This window comes from Phascolarctos cinereus, unplaced genomic scaffold, assembly GCF_003287225.1.
Source record: "Phascolarctos cinereus isolate Bilbo 61053 unplaced genomic scaffold, phaCin_HiC Scaffold_1;HRSCAF=81, whole genome shotgun sequence".
Lineage (NCBI taxonomy): Eukaryota > Metazoa > Chordata > Mammalia > Diprotodontia > Phascolarctidae > Phascolarctos > Phascolarctos cinereus.
The window spans coordinates 54,268,316-54,294,216 of record NW_027555514.1 but is presented as its reverse complement, the minus strand read 5'-3'; the positions used below and the strand labels follow the sequence as shown (position 1 = coordinate 54,294,216).

Here is a 25,901-nt window from a genome sequence, read left to right as displayed (position 1 = left end):
GGCCACATGAGAGCGTATATTTTTGGTTTACTAGAACTTTGCCAATTGTAGGCGGACCAGCCTTTGCCTGGGAGTTCTACTTCTTTAAACTGTTTCTTCTGGCTTTTTATAGTTTTTTTTCTTTTTCTTTTTCCTGTCTTCTGTTTCTGAATAAATATATTCTTTAAAAGCAGAAATTTTTTTTATTTTTTTTCAGGATATGTCTCATGACATCAGGATTTCTAGTTGTATTGCAGTTTCATGATGTGTTGTGGAGAATCAAAGTCAGACCACCTCCAATCCAAGTATAGGCATTTATTGAGATTGACACCTCTCATGAAGCAGGCTAAGTTCCAAGAGAAGCCAGCAACTTTAGTGAAAGCAAAATGGATTTTTATAGGGTATAGGATTTTATAGGGTAAAGATGCAATTACATAACAGAAATTATGAATGTTATAAAGGCAAGAGGGGTTTGTTAAGGGATTAGGTTATAGGAGAGGATGGAGCTTCAGTGGAACTGTGCATGCGATTTCCCACAATGCATATAGGAAAACCCAATGGGAAGGTATGTATCTATGATAATGATATTATAGTAAGCCGCTGTACATCATAAGTTCACCTAAAGGACGGCTTTGCTATTACTGCACAGGTGCCTACTTAGGGAAAGTCCCTTCTATTGTTTTGGAGTCCACATCCTGCTTGGGCATCCTTACATAGTGCTGCTTTCTGATTGTCTGAGTCTTACGATTCTGTCTGACTCTAGATGGATGTGGTTGTGGTTGAATGCATGGACACACTGCTGTTTCTGTGGGAAATATGAAGAATGGGTCTGAGGGCAATGACCAGCTAGAGGCACTGGCTGGGATCCCATCACGTGGACACACCTGCTGTTTCTGTGAGAAATATGAGTTCCTGGACATACCTGTCGTTCTAGTGAGCAGTAAGACATATATGAAGAAGTTAGGATATTGAGTCAGCGAGGGGCAGAGCAGTGGTTAGGTAGGGGCAGTGGGCCGACTGTTCTTTGGACCTGTAAGGGAGTTAGAATATTGGGATTAGGGGCAGCTTTATTAGGATTCCATCATTCCCCACCCCACCCCCACCCCCGCCTCAAAGAGCTGGGACCCAAATTCATTTGGGAAAAGGGATGAAGGTCTCTGCTTCTGTAGCTTCTTCAGGCTTGCAAGGGGTGTCGAGCTGTCCGTGCCTCGATGGGTCCCAAGGAAGAGGTTGACTGGAACTAAGCATAGGCCACGTCCATGGGTTGATGGGTGGGTATGGGCTGGTATCCACTGGTGCTAACTGTAGGTGAGTAGCATGTAGTCTGGAAGACACAAATCTGACAGGCAAATTTAATATGCAGAGCCCAAATATAAGGAGAAAGAAACCAAGACCCCATGATGCAATTGTTTACTTTTGACATACAAGATTATTATTACTGATCTTGTTGCCTTCCCAAAATTTTCCACTCTGATTCCAATTCCTTTAGGAGGATCAGATGCTATTGAGGTTCGAACCCTATACATGTAAATATTAGTAACAACACTTTTGTATCAGTTGGTGGTTATGTAGTTTGTCCTTCATTCACGAAGAGGACCGTGACATCAGGGAGATGATGACATGACTTGCAGTTGAATTTGATTTGAGTAAGAGAGGACTGTGCAAAGTCACCAGCCTCACTTTCTCCTCCAGAGACATCTGGGTCCAGTGGTGACCTAGGAAAGAAGGAAGCAGGGAGGGAAATAATTAAACAGTGTAAACAGTTGAACTGAGACAAGATCCTAAAATGTGGACAGATCCTAAAAGTTTGAGATGCTCTCTTTTATGGGTAGACAGTCTCATGCTCCAAAAGGGTTTCAGAATGGTAGTAGAATTTTAGGCTGGATCCTAACTTTAGCCCCATGCCTTTAAGATCAAAACCAAGAACAGCGCAGCCAAGCAGAAAATCTGTGAACTCCAGATTCCACTCTCTGACTCATGAATTAGTAAATTGGAACTTGATGATTTAATTATGATGTTTAGCCATCAAGATAAGGAAATTGATAATACTGTTCAGAACTAAAATCAACAGCTGCTTAGTAATGGACAAGATACAGCGTGATCATTTTTTCATGACAGTTTGTTCCTTCTTAATGTCCTGATACCTGACTTTTCTTCTGAACTCCAGAACCACATCTTTAAGTGCTGACAAAACATCTTTATGTAGATGTGACCCCTTTTCATGCTGACATCACTGTTTTCTGTCCCTGGTACCACCATTCTTTTTTTTTTCTCATGTTCATAACCATGGCATTATCTTTGCTTTACCAAGATTATGTCATCATGTCTCTTGGATTTGTCTCATTCTGTTTTTTGGAGTTTTGGGGGGACAGGCTTTCTCTCCAGATTCTTAACACATTGGGTGCCTCCTATGGCAAACATATGGAAAGACATATACAAATGTTACATGGGACAGGTAGGCATAGGTGGCTTATGATCTGCATTGTTGGGAGGCTTGGATTATTAAGATTTACTAGAGTTTTAGAATATTCATAATTGTCCAAAGAAAGAAGAAAAGGATCCATATATACAAAAATATTTAGAGAAACTTTTTGTAGTATAAAGAGAGTTTCCATCTATTGGGGAATAGCTAAAAAAAAAAGTATGGAATGTAATGTAACACTGTTGTGCTAAAAGAAATGATGAAAAGACCTGAGTTCAAATCTGGCTTCAGACGCTTGACACTTACTAGCTGTGTGACCCTGTGACTTAACCCTGATTGCCTCACCAAAAAAGCAAAAAATGGGGAGAAAAGACAAAAAAGAAATGATGAAAGAGATGGTTTCAGAGAAATGGAAGAAAACTTGGGTGAACTAATACAGAGTGAGGTGAGCAGAATCAAGACAGTACTTTATACAGTAACAACACTGTAAAGACAACCAACTTTGAAAGACTTAAGATCTCTGATAAATGAAATGACCAGCTTTGATTGCAGGAGACTACTAATGGCCTCTGCTATCCATTTCCTAATAGAGAGATGGTGGATTGAAGATAAGGAATGAGACATATTTTTGCATATAGATGGTATGGGAATTTTTTTTTTTGCTTGACTACCAATGCTTATTACAAGACTTTTGTTTTTCTTTTTTTCTTTTAAATGGTAGGGAGAGGGTAGGAGAGAAAGAAAATGAATGTTTAGTTTTTAAAAAAAAACATTATTGCTGCCTTTTGTTTTTATCTTTTTGTTACTTTTAAACTTTTAATCTGTTCATTCCACTATACCCTTCCTGATCTCCTACCCTTATTGAAGGGGGAAAAAAATCCATCAGAACACAGCTGCATGGTTCAACAAAAGAAACTCTAAAAAATTGTATCCGAAAATGTATGTCTCAGCATTTTGAGTTCATCACCTCTTTGTCAGGAAGTGAGTGGCATGTTTCATATTCATTCTTTTGGATCCGTGTTTTATCATTGCATTGATCAGAGTTCCAGAGTCTTTCAAAGATTTTTTTCTCTATAATGTTATCATTTTATAAATTATTCTCTTATTCTGCATCATTTCATAGTGGCCTCCCAACTTCCTGGAAATGTCCATTTCATCATTTCTTGTGGCATAATAACATTCCTTTACATTCAGATACTACAATTTATTTAACCATTCCCTAATAAGACAATCCTGTAGTTTCCAGTTTTTATCTATTATGAAAAAAGCTACTTATAAATATTTTTCTACATAAAAATCTTTTTCTTCTTTCTTTGATTTCTTTGGGGATTTATGCTTTGTGGTATAGCTGGTTCATACCTTTTGAACAGTTTGGCAGCTTTTTGAGAATAGTTCCAGATTGCTTTCCAGAATGGCTAGACCAATTCACAGCTTCACCAACAATGTTTTCCCATAGTCCTTCTGACATTTGTCATTTCCTCATTTGTCATCCTTGACAGTCCAATAGATGTAATGGGAAACCTCGTAGTTGTTTTGATTTGTATTTTTCTAATTATTGGAGGATTTAGAACATTTTTTCCATATGATTGTTGATAACTTGGATTTCTTCCTTTACCTGTTCATATCTTTGACCGTTTTTCTATTGGGGAATGGCTTAGTCTTATACATTTTAATATCTTGGCTATAAGACTTTTCTCAGAGAAACTTAGTGCAAAGATTCCCTCCCCCCAATTACCTATTTCTCTTCTAATTTGCATTAGATTTTATTACATTAAATTTGTTTGTGTAAAAACTTAAAAATTTTTTCTTTAAAAAATGGTAGGGGAAGGTGGAAAGGAGAGAAAATAAATGCTAGCTAATTGAAAAATAGAATTTTTTTAAAAAGGAAAAATCCACAAATCTGGTTGTATCACTCCTCTCCTCAAAAATCTTCTGTGAATCTGTCTTGTCTGTGAAGTAAAGTTTGAAGTTTTTCTTCCTGGCATTCAAATCACACTCTTCCTGTTTTATTTCTTTTTATTCTTTATTACACTTTTCATAATTTAGCCACTCTGGAGTATTTTCTGCCCCTGAACATACCCTGTAATCTCATGGAAATTGTGTTTTTGTTCATCTTGTTCCCACAACCTGAAATGTCTTCTTTGCTTAATTGAATTCTTACTCATACACAGCTACTTTTAGAAATTCTTCCTTGATCCACTCCACCCCCATGCAGTAATGACTTTTACTCTGGGATCTCAGAGACACCTCACGTTGCCTTGTACTAATGTACTTATCAAGTTATTGTATGTATTTTGGTTATTTGTGTTTATGTCTTATTCCGTCCATTCATTCATTCAAATTTTCATTGGTTGAACAAATCTTGTTTTATAGCTAGGCATCGATGATAACAAAACAGAAATTAAAAGTCCCCGCCCTCAAGGAAATTACATTGTGTTGTATACTACTATGCTGTAAACTCCATGAGGATGGGAGTCACTCACACATTATCTAAATTTTAGACCCCTCTTAACAACCAGCACACCTTTATTGCCATGCATTATACTTTATACATATTTGTTGAATGGGATTCAACATGTTTTTAATCTAAAAACTTTATATGCAGTAGTTTTCAGTTGTGTATTTGTCTTTCTTTCCTTTCTGGTGTTCTTTATAGGCATACATGTATAGCAAGTATAGTCATACAGCAAAAATAGCCTTTGGAAACCTTGATTCCTTAATTTTATGGAAAAATACCCTGCACATTCTTTCTAGTAAATATTTTAAGCTACCATTTTCATTTTCAAAGTACCAATCATAGGGGTGAAGGTTAGCAATATACTTCCATACAAGGATGAAATTCCATGTGCCAGGCTAAGAGTTACAACCAAGGTCAGTAATAGAGCCTTAGCACAGTCTTTCTTGAGAAGATTAGCAAGGCAGTGTGGATATCCTCTGGTAGCTTTGGACCTTCGATGAGCCAGGCCTCAGGAAAAGGACTGCCCTAAAGACACTTAGAGAGGAAGGTCCTGCAAAGATAAGTATCTTCATTCTACACACAGATGAAGCCACATACTTTCCTGCTGTCTAACTTTTCTCTCAGCCTCCCAAATGGTAGCGGAGACATTTATGCATACTGACTTTGCACCTAGAAAAGATTCAGTCAGTTGACTAGCAGCCTAGAATAGCCAGGCATCTCCACCAAATACTAGCTTTTAGAAGTGTCATTGAGTTGTGAAGACATCTCTGTTAAATAAGGGCCTAGACGCATCCAGCATCAGACCTGAACTGCTAACCTGACAGAATGTAAGACACATTACCAGACTCTCTCTCTCTCTCTCTCTCTCTCCCCCCCATATATATATATATATATATATATATGTATCTATACATACACACACACACACACAAACATATATATGTATGTATATGTATGTAATATATATATATATGTATATATATATATATATATATATATATATATATATATACACCATGTGCTGTACTTAACACATCTGTACATTGTGAGGCTAATGGAGGTGTAAATGTACTCTCAGAAGATGTCAGCTGGTGGCATATTTACTGCAGAACTGTTACTGTTTGCTGCTCAGACTATTGCTTTGTTTCTGTAATGAATCTGCACAATTCCTCTTATCCATCATCCCCTCACCTTACTTTGGATGAAAAAACAAAAAAAGGTGGAAGTACGCCCTTTAATCTAAGGTGAGCAGGTAATGTGATGACAAATCACCCTCTCAGGCCCAGAAGTTAGGACCCTGAGCAGCTCTGGTGTCATTCCTGCCCGTGACCTTGTACAAATCACCATAGACCAAGAACCAACAAACTGGAAAAATAATGTTAACTTTGCAGTCATTGGAAAGAGAAAGTTAGCATTAATTAGGCATTCACTTAGTGTATTAGAGGGAAGTAATTTGTATACTAGCACTAAATAGCTTGTGATCTCTGCTTGCTGTAGAGATGATTATATTTCCTGGGTGCCAAAGGGAGAGATTTGCATGTAGAAAATCTGCATATTCTGATAAGAAAAACAATTAAATGCGTAAATAAATGAAAACACTGATTTGGCACTGATCTTGCTCAGGATGGCATTAGGGTATCTGGATGGCGCACTCCAGACAAGATTAATTCAATACTATTTTCATTTCAATCCTTTCAGGAAACTTGGATTTAACTGGTCAAAAGCAGGTCTTCAAAGCAGAGAATAATCCCTGGGTTACCCCAATTGCTGACCAGTTCCAGCTCGGAGTGTCCCATGTCTTTGAATACATCCGTTCTGAAACATATAAGTAGTAAGTAATGTATGCTTACTCCTGAAGTATCTGATTGCATGTTTCTGTAAGTTACAGCTTGCCATGCCTTTCCAAATATAATGTATTATTAATACACACGAGTCGTGATATCATATCAAATCCATACTGACGTCTCTTCCTCTGGTACCGCGTTGTAGTACAGAGGTGACAGTGTGTTCTTAAAGATTTCACCGTTGGATCCCAAGTCATTGTGGGTCTTTCCAGGCCAGAAAGGCCTTGAGTCTAGGCCTTATGATGGCTCTGTGTGTGTTCTTCAAGGACAGGTTTGGCTTCCAGATGATTTTTTTTTTCTTTTAACCTATAAAGAAGTTGTTGTCTGTGTCAGTGGAATGATTACCCATACCAATACAATGATGATCTTAGAAGTATTTAAAAGAGTATCCTATTAAAGTAATGTACAAAATCTAAATGAGAATAAATTATTTAAAAATTTTATTTAAAGATATACTTGTTTTCTTAACAGCTTTTGAAATGTCAAATGTAGATGGATCTTGAATTCGTGTTATGTTTGTGAATTCTGCAATAATATTAAAAATACAATGAGTATTTTTCTTTGGAATAAAGAAAACTTAAATGCCTGTCAGTTAAATTGATCTCTTGGACTTCTTGGGCTGCTCAAGAGCAAAATTTTATAGCAAGTACCAAGTCAACATAGTCCTGTTTTTGAGGAGAGTGGCATTAATGTACAGAGAAGAGAATAAAGAGGGAGGCAGCAAAAAGAGGAATTTGAGTAATAGTAGCTCACACTTGAGGAATTTAAGTTTTCTGAGTTCTCTACGAACTCTGATCTTCTGTGGATCTGTGGGTTGATCTTTGCAGAATGGGCAGATAGGGAAGGACAGAATGTTTCCTCAATGTAAACGTCTTCTTTCCCATTTAAGGAATTTTTATTTGAAGAGTAATAGCAATAATTGCTTAGTCAGCTTTACACATATCTGCTGGAGGATCTATGGGTAGATAGCAGTTTACCTGGAAAAGGTCTAAAGATTTTAGTAGACTGCAAACTTAGTGAATCAGCATGTGAAATGATGTCACCAAAACAGCTAATGTAAGTTTATAAGAGAGACATAATAATCTAGGAAGAAGACGGTGATAACCTCATTGTGTGTCAACTTGGTCCTACCATATCTGGAGTACTGTTTAGTTTTGGACATCGATTTAAGAAGGGTGTCTTTAAGTTAGCATCCAGAGGAGGGCATTGAAAATGGCTGCCTTGATATGGTGCCTGATGGATAATTAATGGTCTTGTGAATGTCTAACCTAGGGAAGAGAAAACTTTGGAGGAGCATGAGTGCTGAGTTTAAGTATCTGAAGGGGTATTGTAGGGAAGGAGTATGTAGACTTTTCTGTTCAACCCCAGTGGGCAGATCTAGGAATGAACAATGGAAGCTACACAGAAGCAAATTTAGCTTTGACAGCAGGAAGAAATTCTTAACAATTAGTGCTGGTTAAAAATGGAAAATCTGGCTCTGGCGGCAGTGGACTTACATCTCACTAGAAGTCAACAAAGCCCAGATAGTCATCCACTATGTTGGAGAGGGGATTTTTTTGTTCAGCTTTGGTTTGGACCAACTGGTCTAAACACTTTACAGTTTGGAAGTGAGAGGGCAAGAGTGTTTAGTTGAAACTTGTGTCACTTCAGCACCTTTTCCATCATCATCTCAAATCATCCTTTACAGGATGGAGTAAAGTTGGGGAAAACTTTCTCTAAAAGAGATGTATTTTGTATCCACTGTTTCTTCCATTGGGTTTCCCTTTGAGGAGAACTCTATCTTTCCCTGTTTGTTGGCTAGTAAGGCTACATTCCATTTCATTTCAATGTATTCGTCCTACAAAGACCAGTTTATATATTCATCACATGGCACAGCCACAAGGGACCTTGGCTGTTATGTGTGAGAACCTTCTCATTTTGCAGTTGAGAAAATGGTTCCCAAGAGGCAAAGTCACTTACGCACAATTGCACAGCTAGTTAATGACAACACTGAGACTAGAATCCAGGTCTCTTAACTTTGAGGCCAGTGTTCTCTTGACGGATCCAGGCTTATTAATGTGATTTATCAGACTTCTTAACTAGTCTCTGAGGTTCAAATAAAATTGTCTCTGGCTGCAAGCCTATAAAAAAAAAAAGAGATGTGAAAAACATGTAGGCAGAACCAATTTAAGTTCCCAAGACATAAAGCTTTGGTAATGAAACACAGGCTTACCTTTGAATTTGACCAGTTGTTGAGATGTTAGTTTCCACAGCATTTTTTACAAGTTGGGATCATTAAAGACCACATCTCACCAGACCACTTCTTTCTTGACTTAATGGAATCGTGACAGCACCCTGCACACAAAACTTCTCCCTCCATCCCTGGCCAGGAGATCAGTCCAGATTGACAGGAGAAGGTGGCCTCTCTTAAATAGTTAACCCCCATTCCATAGCTCTCTGTTCTTCTTTGGTCACGTATCTTGTTCTTGGTATAGCCTAGACTTGCTTAGGTCTGACAGGATCACAGAGGATGAGCCATGCTGAGCAATGACATTAAAACTAAATAGTTATTAGGCTGAAATTGCCAAAATGGCAGCACATCCCAACTTTAAAACATGTCTTTCTTTTCAGTTTGTAAGTGGCTTAAATAACGACAACATAACAGTGATATTTATAATGTTTGGTTCTAGAAGGATATGAAAAACCCGTAGGTTGTACTTTGTTGGTTCATCAGAAGAATAGAATAATTGGAATCATTATAGATCCCTTAATTTTTTGGACTGTTAAGAAGTCAGGCTTCAGAGGGCAAGTTAGACCATTTCTGCCTATCTTAAGAAATGAGAGTAAGTTTGAGAATCTAATCTCAAATTGGCAGATTATTTTACTTTATTGTTTCCCCATTAATCATTAATAACTATTTAAAAATAATGGTCTTAAATTTCCTCGTCTGTAAAATAGGGGTAGTAATAGCACCTACTGGCCAGGGTTATTATGAGGCTAAATTGGGATGATATTTTCAAAGCACTTTGCAAACTGTAAAATGTCACAAACACGTTAGCTATTGTTATCTTGTCTCATTTAAATTCCAAGGGGAAGCATCGTGGTGCAATCAATAGAACCGTGAATCTGGATTCCAAGGGCTTGATTTCAAATCCCAGTTCTGTGCCTTAGCTGTTTGACCTTGGTCAAGTAACTTAACTTTCCTTTTTCCCTTTCTGCAAAATGAGAGGGTTGGGCAAGAAAATCTCTAATTCTAAATTTATGATTCTATGATAAGATGGTTAACTTATATGTCATGCTTGCATTTGTAAGGCACTGTATCTATGTAAATATGTATTTCACCCTTAAATTCTTTAAAGCAATAAGTTCAGTAAACTCCCAGTTTTCTTGAAAAAATGGGAAATGGGGTATTAAGAGCTAATTCTTACTTGTCCATGATATTAATTTATCATAAGCCACAGGCATGCATTTCTAACTTTTAGAGAATTAGAATATTCTAAAGTATACTTTGCCTTAAAAGTTTTCTGAATATAATTTCTTTTTTGATTGGGGAAGAAATTTGGGGATATGTTTGTGCCTCAGAATTGTTACATGGAAAATTATTATTATGTGATGCAATGGAAAAAATACTGATTTTTCAGACTTTGTGATTCTTTGAGTTATGTTTCATATTTATTGCCTAAAAGTGGAGCCATAACTTGGGTGGGGTGATAAGTGCTTTTTAGCAGGAGTACCAAATTGAGAGTGCATTGATGGCACTTCTTTAGCAGAATAGATACAACAGAGCTTACCATCTAATTAACAAACGTAATTAGTTAATATATTAGGAAGCTACCAGTTGTCAGAAATACACTGTAGTTTCACTGTCATCACCCTCAAACTGGTGTTCCCAGATCTCTTTTGCCAGAAAGAAGGAAGGAAGGTGAGAGGGAAGAGGGGGGAGGGAGAGAAAAGGGAAGGAAAGAGGGAGGAAGGGAAGGAAAAAGGAGGGAAGGAGGGACAGATGGAAGAAGAGAAGGAAGGAATAGAAAGAAAGAAAGGAATAAAGAAAGAAAATAAATTCAGTCTGTATTTTTGTGTCACTCGCTTCCATGGTATAAAATCTTTCTAGTTATGGTTCTGTATAAAAGTGTATATAGATCAAATGAATTAGAGTTGAGGTTATTAAAAATAACTTTTTAATCAACCCAGTACTTGAAGTATTTTCCTGTATTTGACTTACTTTTGAGACTTGTTAGGATACTGTGACTACTGTGTGAGTCTTATATTATTATTTACATTGAGTTCATTCGTGAGATGTAGCATAAGCTCCTGTGATACATGAAGCTCTAGAAAAAAGCTTGGGCAAGGCAAAGGACCAGCAGCTCTGCTCCGTATGGTAGGTAGAAGAACTTGACAGCACTTACTATTCTCCCTCAGGCTTGGTGTCTGTGAACACCAACTGGCACCAAATGCTCGCTCTAACTTGGCTATAGGGTGGAATCCAAAGGCCTTGGTCCTGCAAGGTTTTTGCCCTCAAAGATGTGTCTCACACTAGCTCAGAGGGCCTGAACTGGATCTGGCTATATATACAACTAAAGCCTCCCCCTCAATGTGCCCTGCTTCAGAAGTAAGAATAGGAGCTACCAACTTTGACATTGTCCCTTTCCTTGTGCTTGACTGAATATGTTGTCCAAGAATATGAAATGGAGTGGGAGGAGAACAAAAGAGAGAAACCAGAAGCCCTTTCTTTTTAAGTACTCACTAGACCAAAATGGTTCCCATTCCACTTGGCTGTTGTTGCTGTGGTCTGTCCCTTTGTGGCTGTGTATATTCTTTCTCCTGAGGGGACAGCAAGATCTTCATGATCTATATAGAATGCCAAGATTAGGATGAGTGTTTATTCACTTTTAATTGTTACTTCGGTGTTGGCTGACTGGTCATTTCATTTTTCTACTATCCTTGCCTGCCTGGCCTGAAATATCTTACCAAGAGCATTTACTTAGGCCCTTTTTCTAAGGCACACTTTCATTCCGTTTCAGAGTAAACTGCGAATATAAAAAATAGCATCTGTGTATTTCACATGCCTCCCTCCCCAAAGCCTTAGATCATCCCATATAGCCTCTCCCAGAATACCAGGGCCTACTCAGAGTTTGGAATCTTGCTACCTACCTTGAAGCTAGCTGTACACTTCCACCCCCAAAACAGTGATTCGTGACATTCCAAAGATCACCCTTATCTCTCGTGGGGAGTTAATCCATTCATCTTTCAGACTCTGGACTGAAACTGAAATGTACTGATTGATGGGTGAATGAGAAAAAAACTTGCCCAAATTCACCATGTCTAGTAAGCCCCAAACCATGCTGCCCAGAACACCAGAGCCTACCCAGCATAGGAATCATGTCAGCTGCCCTTCTGTGGGGAAGCATGTCCTACCCTTTCCCCTTCCTCCATTTCTTCTGATTACTTTGTTTTGGAACAATAACTAACTCAAATACTACCATTGCCACTAGAAGGGATGTGACAGTCTACCACTACTCATAATTCCTGTGACTGCCAGGAACTCCCTTCCCAACCTCTACTTCCCCATATGTGTCTTATTCTCTTAATCGAGCATTTATCAAACTTTTGTAGTGTTAACAGATGCTTAGTAAGTGCTTAATAGAATGTAAACTTCTTAAGCACAAGGACTGTCTTAGGTTTGTATTGGTTAGCCAGTGCCTGGTAAAGTACCTGGCATCTTAATACATGTTTACTGATTGAGCAATTAAATTATCTATGGAATTGTAGCTGATACTGTGGAAAGAATGATACATTTGATATCAGAGGAGTTGAATTCAGATCCTGACCCTTCCACTTTCTAGTTGTGTGGACTTGGACAAATTATACCTTTCTGGACACACTTTCCTCATCTGTAAAATGAAGGGTTTGGACAAGTTGACCTCTAATGTTGCTTCTGAGCTCTAAATCTATAATCTGTTGATTTACCTTTGCTGTCCTTTTTCCTCTTAATGTATTTTTAAAAATCACTAAAGTGGGATGTAGAGGTCATTTCTTCTTTGATGGACTATCGAGCTGAGCTCCTTAATACTACAAACTCATCCCAGCAAGTGCTGGCTTTAAACCCATTTGATAGATCCAGACATTTTGCTAACTTTGTATCAGTGAAAAATGTTATCCCAGTTCCCTGATCTCGTTGGAAGAAGATGATCTATAAATCTAATAAATGATCGTGTAAAATCCATGTTTGAGTAAAAAAAAATATTCCTTCAGATATGCTAGTGTTAAAAAATGATCAGAAAGGCATTTGAGTGGAAATGTTCTGAAGAGGAGATGGCAAAACTTAGTCTTTTCACTAAGATAATAATATTTTCTATTAAATAGAGTTCATAGGTCAATCAGTCAACAAACATTTATTCTTCAGAATTTAATAACCTGGGAAGAAAAGAAAAAGGCAAAAATAATCCCTGCTCTCAGGGAGCTTGCATTCTGATAGGAAAAACAACATTCATATATGTAATGTCCCTCTCCTATGTGGACATTTTGTTTGCTGGAAGAGTCATAAAAATTATATTCTATGTGAAGCGAAGAGCTTAGTATTATTTCACTGGTCTGAGACCAAAGAGGAAATAGCTAGAACCAGCAGGAGAGCAGAGAGGGTCAGAAGTGCAATAGTCATCCAGTGGGTGATGTATGGTGCAAACTATTCTCTAAAAAAACCTACTGATCACTTCCGGTAGTCACTCTCACTCTCCCCTGTTAACCTCTGAAAACCGAGAAAATATCACCCCAGAAAAAAAACCCTGGAACACCTGAACTAGAAGAAAGACAGCAGTGCAGCAGCCCAGCAAACGGGTCTCCCAGTGCCTCAGCAAAAATAAGGGAGGCAGAACTACAAGGGGCCCCAGGGGGATAAGTACCCTGCGTAATTCACCTGAAAGGAGATGAAGAAAACATCCTAAAGGCTTCCTAAAGCCCCGGCCTTGCTGATTCCAACTCAACACCAGGTGAGCTGTTGGAGCCCTGCAGCCTCCAATTGTGAAGAAATCCTGAAGCCCAGGTGGTAGAGCAGGCAAACACCAACACCTGGACCTCCAGGTACCTCAGTGGAGGGGAGAGGGGACACCGGTGGAAACCAGCTCAGAAAACCACCAGGTGCCTCAGCACTCGACCACAAAGGAATCTCTTGGTGCATTAGCAGAAACGAGGGAGACACACTGCAGGGGACCCCAGGCAGATAAACACCCTGCAGCACCCATCTAAAAGGAGCTGAAGAAAGCTAAAGGAAAGGAAAAGCAGGCAACCTAGAATTGCCTGAAAGTTCCAGCCTTGCTGATTCCAGCCCAACATGAGATAAGCTGCCAGAAACCTACAGCCTCCAATTGCCAGCATAAGAGGCCCCAGCACACAAAGCCAGTGACCAAGACCTAGGCTCCCAACACAAGAAGCTTGGGTCAGTGCCCTCTGTTCCCCAGCAGGAGAGCTCAATCTCTTTAAAGGCCAGGGAATAAAGAAACACCATGAGTAAAAAGAAACGTACCATAGATTCATATTATGAGAAGAGTGAAGATCAAGACAGAAATTCTGAAGAGGACAACATTGTCAACAAACCCACATCTGCAACAACAAAAGGGAATATGAACTGGTCTGAAGCCCAAAAAGCCTTCTTAGAAGAGCTCAAGAAGGATTTTAATAGTCAAATGAGAGAGGTAGAAGAGTCCTTCAAAAATACAATTGGCCAATTGGAAAAAAAATACACTGAAGAAAACAAGTCCCTAAAAAACACAATTGGCCAGTTGAAGAAGGAAGTACAAAAACTAACAGAAGAAAACAATCTGTTAAAAACTAGAATTGGACAAATGGAAACTAATGTCTCTATGAGAGAGCAAGAATCAGTCAAACAGAAACAAAAAAATGAAAAAATAGATGAAAATGTAAAATACCTCATCAGTAAAACAACCGACCTGGAAAATCGACTCAGGAGAGACAATTTAAAAATTATTGGACTACCTGAAAATCATGATGAAAAAAAGAGCCTGGACAGTATCTTTCAGGAAATCATAAAGCAAAACTGCCCTGAAGTCCTAGTACCAGAAGGTAAAATAACCATAGAAAGAATCCACCTATCACCACCTGAAAGAGATCCCAAATTGACAATGCCAAGGAATATAATAGCAAAATTCCAAAATTACCAGATGAAAGAGAAGGTGCTGCAAGCAGCCAGAAAGAAACAATTTAAATATCATGGAACCACAGTCAGGATTAACCAGGACCTTGCACCTTCTACATTAAAAAACCGCAGGGCATGGAACATGATATTCCGTAAGGCAAAGGATCTTGGAATGCAGACAAGGATCAATTACCAGCAAAAATGGATATTCAACGAAATAGAAGACTTCTAAACTTTCCTGATAAAAAGACCAGAGATCAGCAAAAAACTTGATGTTCAAGTACAGGACTCAAGAAGGACTTAAAAAGGTAAATGGGATAGAAGGATACAATATGTTGTTAAAAGGGGGGGCTGTTTAAACCCCTACAAGGGAATATGAGACTTGCAACCCTTGAGAACTGTATTGTTATTACACCTTGTTAAAGGAGTATACATAAAGAGGGTGGATATTAGTTGACTTTGATGTAATGATAAAAAAAAATCTAATCAAGTGGGTTAAATGGATCCAAATAAGTGGATCAATCTGATCTTAGAAAATGTACTGAGAAAGGAGGAGGCAGACAAGGGTAAATTACATTACAGGAAAAGACACAAAATCCTATTACAGCAGAGGGAAAAAGGGAGGGGAGCATTGTTTGAACCTACTCTCATCAGATTTGGCTCAAGAGGGCATAATATAATCAGTTAGGTATAGAAATCTAACTTGCCCTATAGGCAGTAGGAGGGAAAAGGGAAAGAAAAGGGGGGGGAGAAGGGAGGGAAGAAGCAGTAAGACTAAAGGGGAAGAAAAGGGAAAGGGATAATAAAAGGGGGAAGGGACTGAAGGAGGCCGTGGTCAAAAGCAAAACACTAGTGAAGTGGGGAAAGGAAAAAGGAGAAAGAACAAGCATAAATGGGGGAAAAGGATGGAGAAAAAGACACAGATAGTAATCATAACTGTGAATGTGAATGGGATGAACTCTCCCATAAAACGGAAATGGATTGCAGAATGGATTAAAAACCATAATCCTACAATATGTTGTTTACAGGAAACACATTTGAAAAAGAGTGACACATACAGGGTAAAGGTAAAAGGCTGGAGCAGAATATATTATGTCAGCTGAAGTAAAAAAAGCAGGGGTAGCAATCCTGATCTCAGACAAAGCAAAAGCAAAAATAGATCTAATCAAAAGAGATAAGGAAGGAAACTACATCCTGCTAAAAGGCACCATAGACAATGAAGTAATATCATTACTAAACATATATGCACCAAATGGTATAGCATCCAAATTCTTACAGGAGAAGTTCAGGGAGTTACAGGAAGAAATAGACAGCAAAACTATACTAGTGGGGGACCTGAACCTCCCCCTCTGCACTAGATAAGTCTAACCACAAAATAAACAAGAAAGAAGTTAAGGAGGTGAATAGAACATTAGAAAAGTTAGGTATGATAGACCTCTGGAGAAAACTGAATGGGGATAGAAAGGAATATACTTTTTTCTCGCAGTACATGGCACATACACAAAAATTGACCATGTACTAGGGCATAAAAACCTCACAATCCAATGCAGAAAGGCAGAAATATTAAATGCATCCTTTTCAGATCATGACAATAAAAATTATATGTAATAAAGGGCCATGGAAAGATAGACTAAAAAATAATTGGAAACTAAATAATCTAATCCTAAAAAATGATTGGGTCAAACAACAAATCATAGAAACAATCAATAATTTCATTCAAGAGAATGACAATAATGAGACAACATACCAAAACTATGGGATGCAGCGAAAGCAGTTCTTAGGGGAAGTTTTATATCTCTAAATGCTTACATAAATAAAATAGAAAAAGAGGAGATTAATGAATTGGGCATACAACTAAAAAAACTAGAAAAAGAACAAATTAAAAATCCTCAACTAAACACAAATTAGAAATATTGAAAACCAAAGGAAAAATTAATAAAATTGAAATTAAGAAAACTATTGAACTAATAAATAAAACTAAGAGCTGGTTTTATGAAAAAACCAATAAAATAGATAAACCTTTGGTTAATTTAATTAAAAAAAGAAAGAAGAAAACCAAATTACTAGTATCAAGAATGAAAAGGGTGAAGCTACCACCAAGGAAGAGGAAATTAAAACAATAATTAGGAATTATTTTGCCCAACTATATGCCAACAAATTTGACAATCTTAGTGAAATGGATACATATTTACAAAAATATAAATTGCCCAGATTAACGAAGAGGAAGTAAAATACTTAAATAACCCCATCTCAGAAAAAGAAATTGAACAAGCCATTGATGAACTCCCTAGGAAAAAATCTCCAGGGCCAGATGGATTTACATGCAATTCTATCAAACATTTAAAGAACAATTAATTCCAATACTATATAGACTATTTGGGAAAATAGGTGAAGAAGGAGTCTTACCAAATTCTTTTTATGATACAAATATGGTGTTGATACCTAAACCAGGAAGAGTCAAAATAGAGAAAGAAAATTATAGACCAATTTCTCTAATGAATATAGATGCAAAAATTTTAAACAAAATACTAGCAAATAGATTGCAGCAACTTATCACAAGAATAATACACTATGACCAGGTAGGATTTATACCAGGAATGCAGGGTTGGTTCAATATTAGGAAAACTATCAGCATCATTGAGCATATCAACAAAACAACCAGAAACCACATGATCATCTCAATAGATGCAGAAAAAGCTTTTGATAAAATACAACACCCATTCCTATTAAAAACACTAGAAAGCATAGGTATAAATGGAGTCTTCCTTAAAATAATAAATAGCATTATCTAAAACCTTCAGCAAGCATTATATGTAATGGGGACAGGCTAGAAGCATTTCCAATAAGATGGGGGTGAAACAAGGATGTCCATTATCACCACTGTTATTCAATATTGTACTGGAAACTTAGCTTTAGCAATAAGAGAAGAAAAAGAAATTGAAGGCATTAGAATAGGCAAAGAAGAAACAAAGCTATCACTCTTTGCAGATGACATGATGATATACTTAGAGAATCCTAGAGAATCAAGTAAAAAACTACTTGAAATAATAAACAACTTTAGCAAAGTTGCAGGCTATAAAATAAACCCACATAAATCATCAGCATTTCTATATATTACCAACAAAGCCCAACAGCAAGAGATAGAAAGAGAAATCCCATTTAAACTTACTGTAGACATTATAAAATATTTAGGAGTCTACCTCCGAAACAAACCCAGGAACTCTATGAACACAATTACAAAACACTTTTCACACAAATAAAATCAGATCTAAATAATTGGAAAAACATCAGTTGCTCATGGGTAGGCCGAGCTAATATAATAAAAATGACAATCCTACCTAAGCTAATTTACTTATTCAGTGCCATACCAATCAAACTACCAAAAATTATTTTATAGAGTTAGAAAAAATAATAACAAGATTCATTTGGAAAAACAAAAGGTCCAGAATATCAAAGGAACTAATGAAAAGAAATGCAGGGGAAGGTGGCCTAGCAATTCCAGATCTTAAATTGTATTATAAAGCAGCAATCATCAAAACTGCTTGGTACTGGCTAAGAAATAGGGAGGTGGATCAGTGGAATAGGTTAAATATGCAAGACACAGTAGTCAATGACTATAGTAATCTATTATTTGATAAACCCAAAGACCCCAGCTTCTGGGATAAGAACCCACTCTTTGAAAAAAACTGCTGGGAAAACTGGAAAAGAGTATGGCAGAAACTAGGCATAGACCCAAATCTCACACCATATACCAAAATAAAGTCAAAATGGGTTCATGACTTAGATATAAAGGCTGATACCATAAGTAAACTGGGAGAACAAGGAATAGTTTACCTATCAGATCTATGGAGAACAGAAGAATTCATGACCAAACAGGAGATAGAGAACATTATGAAAAGCAAAATGGATAATTTTGATTACATTAAATTGAAAAGTTTTTGCACAAACAAAGCCAATGCAACTAAGATTAGAAGGAAGGTAGAAAATTGGGAAAGAATTTTTACAACCAGTCTCTCTGATAAAGGCCTCATTTCTAAAATATATAGAGAATTAAGACAAATTTATAAGAACACAAGCCATTCCCCAATTGATAAATGGTCAAAGGATATGAACAGACAGTTCTCAGATGAAGAAATTAAAGCCATCTATAGTCATATGAAAAAATGCTCTAAATCATTATTGATTAGAGAAATGCAAATCAAAACAACTCTGAGGTACCACATCACACCTATCAGATTGGCCAACATGACAAAACAGGAAAATGATAAAGTTGGAGAAGATGTGGGAAAATTGGAACACTAATACATTGTTGGTGGAGTTGTGAAATGATCCAACCATTTTGGAGAACAATTTGGAACTATGCCCAAAGGGCTACAAAAATGTGCATACCCTTTGATCCAGCAATAGCACTTCTAGGGCTATATCCCAAAGAGATCAAACAAATGGGAAAAGGACCCACATGTACAAAAATATTCATAGCAGCTCTTTTTGTGGTGGCAAAGAATTGGAAATTGAGAGGATGCCCATCAATTGGGGAATGGCTGAGCAAGTTGTGGTATATGAATGTAATGGAATACTATTGTGCTATAAGAAATGATGAACAGGCTGACTTCAGAAAAACCTGGAAAGACTTATATGGTCTGATGCTGAGTGAAGTGAGCAGAACCAAGAGGACTTTGTACCCAATAACAGCCACATTATGCAATGAATAAGATTGTTAAACTGAACCCTTCTCAGCATTATGAGGACCTAAGACATCTCCAGAGGCCTGGGGATGGAAAATGCTGTCCACATCCAAAGAAAGAACTATGGAAGTCAAATCTCTATCACTTATTTTTACCTTCTGTTGAGTTTTGTTTCATCTTTCTGATGTTTCCTCCTATTGGTTTTAATTTTTACTTGCAACTTCACTAATGTGAAAATATGTTTAATGGGTATGTAAATGTGAAGCCTATATCAGATTGTGCGCCATCTTGGGGAGGGTGTGGGGAAGGAAGGGGGAGAAAAATTTTCAACTCAAAAGCACGTGGAAGTGAATGTTGATAAATCAAAATAAATTAATAAAATTTAAAAAAAAACTACTGATATGTAGTTCTGCAGTCCACAGTTGTTAGTTGTTCTAGGCATGTGGGTTTACCTGTTCAGCTAATTCCACACCAGGTTTTTGTACAGTTGTGTCCCCTGTCCCAGCATGGACACTGTGTGCTCTGTTGGGAGAGTATGACCTAGGTTTATGGGTACACATTTATGTTTTGGTTATATCTACATATGCCTTCCAATCCAGTAAAGGTCATGTTTTAATTATTTTCTATTTTGCTTTCTCATTTAGTAAATGTTTCATGTTTAAGAGATAATGGTATCATTATGACTGATTAATGTAAATGAGAATCATACTGGTCAGGGTGCAGAAGCAACAGTCATGTGTATAGACATGTATTTCCTAAACATTGGGGTTACCCTAGAGGTGTGAGAGTGAAAAATAGTTTTGTGAATCTGTGACTAGCTGATTGGGGAAGTACCCTGACCTTCTACAGTGCGTACAAGTTGATGTCCCAGGAAGAGGGAGAACCTTAAAGGAATGTTCTAAGAGGCAGAGGCAAAGAGGGAGAGGATTCCCAGTTATGGGGAACAGAGAGGACAAAGGCCTGCAGATGGGAGATGGAGCGTCATGGATAAAAAACAACACGTGTGAAGCCAGTGTAGCTGGATCATACTGTGCCTGGAAAAAAGAAAAGTATAAAGAGACTGGAAAGGTGAGAAGGGACCAGGTTGTTAAGAGCTTTAAATAACGAACAGAGCAGTTTATACTTGATCTTGGAGGTAATTAATAGGAGGCCACTAGAGTTTCCTGAATATGGAGATGACGTGGTCAGACCTGAGCTTCAGGGAAAGTATTTTGGCAGCGTAATGGAGGACTGTTAAGAATGGAAATCAATTACTGTCTGAATGAAGACTGAAGCATGCTATTTTTCACTTTCTTTCATTTTTTTATTCAAGTCTTCTTGTACAAAATGGCTAATATGGAAATGTTTTACATGATTGCACATATAAAATATATTGGATTGCTTACCATCGAAGAGAGGAATAGAATTTGGACTTTTAAAAAAAAGTTTAAAAAATTGTTTTACATATAATTGGAGGGAAAGAGTATTATTAAAAAAGAATAAAAACCAATTAGAAAGCTATTGCAATATTTGTTGCAGGGGCTTTCTTTTGTTTTTATTTTTCTTTTAAATTGGAGGTATATGGAAGGGAGAGAAAACAAATGACTGTTACTAATTAGGAGGAAAAACTCTTGGAAACAATCCAGGTGAGGGCTGAGGAGGGCCTGCACTGAGGTTGTGGCTGTGTGAATAGAGAAAAGGGGATCTATATGAGAGATAGGTAAAAGTAGAAACAGCCAGATTTATCAGTTGATTATGAACCGGTGAGTAGGAAGGTGTTGGTACCCTTGACTGTATCAGGGAAGGTCAGAAAAGGGAGAGCTTAGGAAGAAAGAGAATGATTTCTGTTTCGCACAAGCTAAATTTGAGGTGTTTCTGGGACATCCTTTTGAAATGATCAATAAGCAGGTCAGACTGGAGCTCAGGAGAAAGATTGGTACTGAATATCTAGATCTGGGAGAGGGAACAGTTCTGTCTCTGGACTCTGAGGAGCAGGCTTTAAATCCCCACGCTGTCTCAGACTACGTTGGACAAGATCACTTAACCTCTCTGTCCTTAGCTTCCTCATCTGTAAATTGAAGGAAGCTGTAATAGATGGACTCGTAAGGGCCTTCTAGCTTTGAATTGATGATCCTGAGATCTAGTGATTCTGTGATTTCAGATTGGGGATAGTAGTTTACTGGATTGGTGATGAAAATAAATTAGTGATTAAGGGATATTAGATAGGTGCATTACAGATGCCTGATGCCATCCTTATCTAGGCCTGCATCATCACGGCCTTGTAGGGGCTGGAACTGATCAAAGTCTATGATGCCGATTGAATTCCTTTAGTGTTGGAAGCAAAATGAAGGAGGGAACGAAGACATTTCTATGCTGATCAAAATCAGAAGGTGGTAAGTCAAGATCGAAGAAGGGTAGACCAGATAAATTGAACAACTGGAATCCCTGAGGCAGCCTCATGGACTTGTCAGAGCTACATGGCACCTTGGAGATGATCTAGCCCAAATCCTTCATTTTACAGATGAGCACACTGAGACCTAGAACGTGCAAGTGACTGCCAGTGTGTAGCAGTGTCAGTATTGAAAGCCAGGCCTTCTGATTCCAGATCCAGGGCTCTCTTTCCATTCCATTTCCATTTCCATTGTCTCTATCTGATACAGTATAGTATGTCAGATTGTATCTCTCTGAAGCATGAATACAGTGCAAACCAAGAATGATAGCAGGGTTGAAGAAGTGACTTGTAGTCATCGGATTCTGCGGATCTGTCCACAGTTGTTGGATTAATGAATATCACTGAGAAATTATGAATTTGGAAAACTCACAGCCCACCTCCATCTTCTTCCTACAGAGGTAGGAGACGTAGGCTGAAGAATTCTGTATCCAACCTTGGACACGGACCATGTGTCTGCTTGTTTTACTCAACTGTTTTCGTTAGGACAAGGGAAGATTGTAGTGTGGTGTGTGTGTGTGTGTGTGTGTGTGTGTGTGTGTGTGTGTGTGTGCGTGCGTGTGTGTGTGTGTGTGTGTGTGGTAGCAATTATTGAGATGTGATAATGCCATAAAAAAAACCAATAGAATCTATCAGTAAAGCAGTAAAAGAAAATTCATATCCTTACTTGTAAATTTTTTGTTGTTCTTCAGTCCTTTCAGTCATGTCTAATTCTTCATGACCCCATTTGGGGTTTTCTTGGCAAAGATACTGGAGTGGTTTGACATAGCCTTTAAAAAATATTAGCACTTGTTAATAGCAAAAAAAGAAAAAAAGATTCATATCAGTTTCACAGTTTTGGTTTATTATAATTTAGTAATTGATATTTTGCAAATTATTTTGTATTTTCGGTGTCTAAAAGACTCACAAATCTACTCCTCACTTAATTAGGACCTCCACACACACTCCCCATGAGAAAATAACATTGCAGTTTGTGATTTACTGAGCCTCCAAATTCTCCATGCCTTCATCCTTGAGATTTCCGAGCTGATGTAGCTTGAGTTTCTGGCTCGTTATCAGAACAACAGCAACAACAACAGCAACGAGATTTGCAAAGTACTTTCCTTACGGCCGCCCTGTTTATATCGTGCAAGTATTGTCATCGCTGTTTTACAAGTAGAGAAACTGAGGCTGAGAAGGAGGAAGCCGCTTTCCTGTGGTCACTGATCATGTCAGAGCCAGGATTCAAAGCCAGGTCCACATTTAGTACTTTCTCCGCCAAAGGTTTCAGAAAAGTCATGTAAACGAGTGGCAATCCTGCGGCAGAACCAATGCCCCCAATCAAGGCTCCCCCATTCCCTGTGACCTTGTATTGGCACCTGAAACACAGCCAGAAGATATTTTTTTCCGCCCAGTTAGCTCATAAGGGCAGCTTCCGCTACCAAAGTATTTAACAAAATGTTTTATTTTCATTCATGTCTCTAGTCAACTTTCAAAGTGACCTTTCTGTTGTAAGCACATCCTCTGAGGATCTTCTGTGTCTAGAACAGTGACAGAGAGAGGTGATGGATTGTATGATTTAGTGGATATAATATACTCCAAGGAGAGGCATGAATGTTTAAAACAAAACAGTGAATTAAAACACCTTCGGAAGAATGGCCATACCAGCAGCGGCTTTGCCTTAATGGAGTTACTAACAAATGGGATCAGACCAAGAAGGGTAGGGGTAGGGGTAGCCGAAGGGATTTTGAAGTATGGTTTCTTCAGCGGACGCTTCCTTGGAGTACATTTTTTGCATTAATCATGTCCTCTTCATCAATTCTCATACGGCAGTTGTTCTCTGTCCATTTATTTCTTGCTCTAGCAAAGGCCAAGATTTTGCTGCTGTCATTGCCCTGCTCATTTGAAGTCACCACCCAATGGCATTACCTCCATTAGAGTGAAAGAGTTTGCTTGTCCTCATGGCTGAAGCTGGCGCTAGCCAATCTCACATTTTTAGACTGTCGTCGGGCTCTCCAATCACCTTTCAACTCTTGCTTTAATGATTGTTGTCTCCTTGTTTGACCTCTTTATTTCTGTGCAGCAGAATTATGATAGAATAGTCACCATTTGTTAAGTTTCCAGAAGGTAGATTTTCCCAGTGGGGGAGTCAAGTTGGAGCCAAGATCCTTGACAAGATTCTTTGTGAAAGAGAGTAACTCACACTTTTCACATTTCCATCAAGGAAGGTGGATGGAAGAGCACAAGCCATTTTCAAAGCTGACAAGTTAACTGTTAACAAAAGAAGAGGTTTGACAAATGTAGGCTGGGAATGTCTTGGTTGAAAGAGGCATTTGGAAGGCAGGCATCCTCACGAAGGATGCAATTTGCTAAGCATTGCAATCTAAAGTCTCATTTCCAGTGGTAGCAGGCTCCAAAAGCGTTTCGCCCTTTTCAGCCTCGCTGATGCAGCGTCTCCTTTCTTCATAAGGTGTTCCTTTACTGCCAGCATGCACCTAGCTTTCAACCAGGAAGCCTGCCAGGGGGTGTAGAGGAAAAAAACACTTTAGAGTCAGAAAGTCTGACTTTAAAACCTCACTGTATAGTTACTGGCTCTATGATTGTGGGCAAATCACTTAAACGCTCTCAGCCTCAATTTCCCCATCTGTAAATTGGGCTAATGATATTCATACTTCCCCCCTTGATAGATTGTTGTTAGTAAGGCATTTTTGTGAGCTTTAAAGTGTTATATAAATGTGGGTTATTATCATTATTCATAAGTGCATCAGAGTGAAGATTGCCATAATATATTAATGAAATAAAACTTTATTGTTTCAGTTGGATAAAGTGAAATGCTTAAACTGGATCATTGTGAACATTTGCAGTAATAATGAGAACCCCCTCCCCCAAAAAAAGATGCGTTAAGTAGAAACACACCAAGGATTAGCATCCTGAATGTTGGAAAATGAAAACCTTTATGTTCTTGTACCTCTCAACTGGCTTAACTTGAAGGATTAAGAACTAAGAGATACTTTCTTCCTTTCTTCAATATGTGTAGATACATATATTGTACTATATTCGATCTTGGTTATGCCTTCCATTAATGCAGATTTCAGTCTTTCTGTATCTAGTAGATGGTCTTCATGAGTTGTGGATAAAAACCTTATCCCTCCCATAACTATTATTGAATATAATTAAGCAGCCTGCTAGTAGAACTACTCAGTCATTGGCCTAGAGAATCTTTAGTTAACAGATGTATTTTGATCCATGTAAGGTCTAGATCTTTTTGAGGGAGCCCTTTGAGAGAAGTGCCTATATGTAAGAAAAACTTAGGTAGATCTCATCTTCCCTATTGTAACACTCAATAGCTATGTTTGTTGGTAATAGTAATGTCAGGAAATGTCTCTGCCCAGATTGTATACTAGGAGCATTTGCAGAGGGTTAAAAATGACCTTCATCTTCCCAGCAGTGACAAACAGTTCAGTGATAAAGACGGAATACACAGAACAATGTAGATTTTTCCTTTCTACTGATTTACCTGAAAATATCTCCAATCAGGCAAGCCACAGAGGCTCAGTTTTTCTTTATAATAGACATGGGAATAGGAGAATCTATTTTTTCCTGCTTCCTAAAAGTGTTGGACTTAAATCTTGCTTTGATTTTTTTTTTCAAAGCACAGTGCATTTTAAACATGATAATTTATTGTCCATTTAGAAACCCTACCTCTGTATATTTTGGTTATGTTTTTAAGTTAATAAATATATTATCACATTTTTCTTCATAAGACAAAATATGATTCAAACTTTTGACATCTTTAGGCCCATTTATATGCAAATGGGTAGCATTTCACTAATATTGCAAGGATGTCATGCCAAGGGAGAAGAGGGAAAGTCATCAAATACATCTTATTTTGGGTAGTATTGACAGTATCATCACCCCTTTTCCTGTGCTCATTTCAGAGGACAAAACTAGATAGTATTTCTGTTTTTCTAAATTGTA

The 25,901-nt window shown here is 37.8% G+C and overlaps 1 protein-coding gene across 2 annotated transcripts in view; it reads left to right on the top strand.

The window, feature by feature from the left end:
* The window catches only part of RSU1 (Ras suppressor protein 1), a 229,495-nt gene that overhangs the window by 101,659 nt on the left and 101,935 nt on the right, over positions 1 to 25,901 (top strand). Inside the window, exon 8 of one of the 2 annotated variants that reach the window (XM_020966872.2) lies at positions 6,558 to 6,690. The exons of the other annotated variant lie outside the window; for it this stretch is intronic. Coding sequence (XP_020822531.1) covers positions 6,558 to 6,690 — 133 coding nt within the window. The remainder of the gene's footprint in view (positions 1 to 6,557; positions 6,691 to 25,901) is intronic. 2 annotated transcript variants of the gene reach the window in all.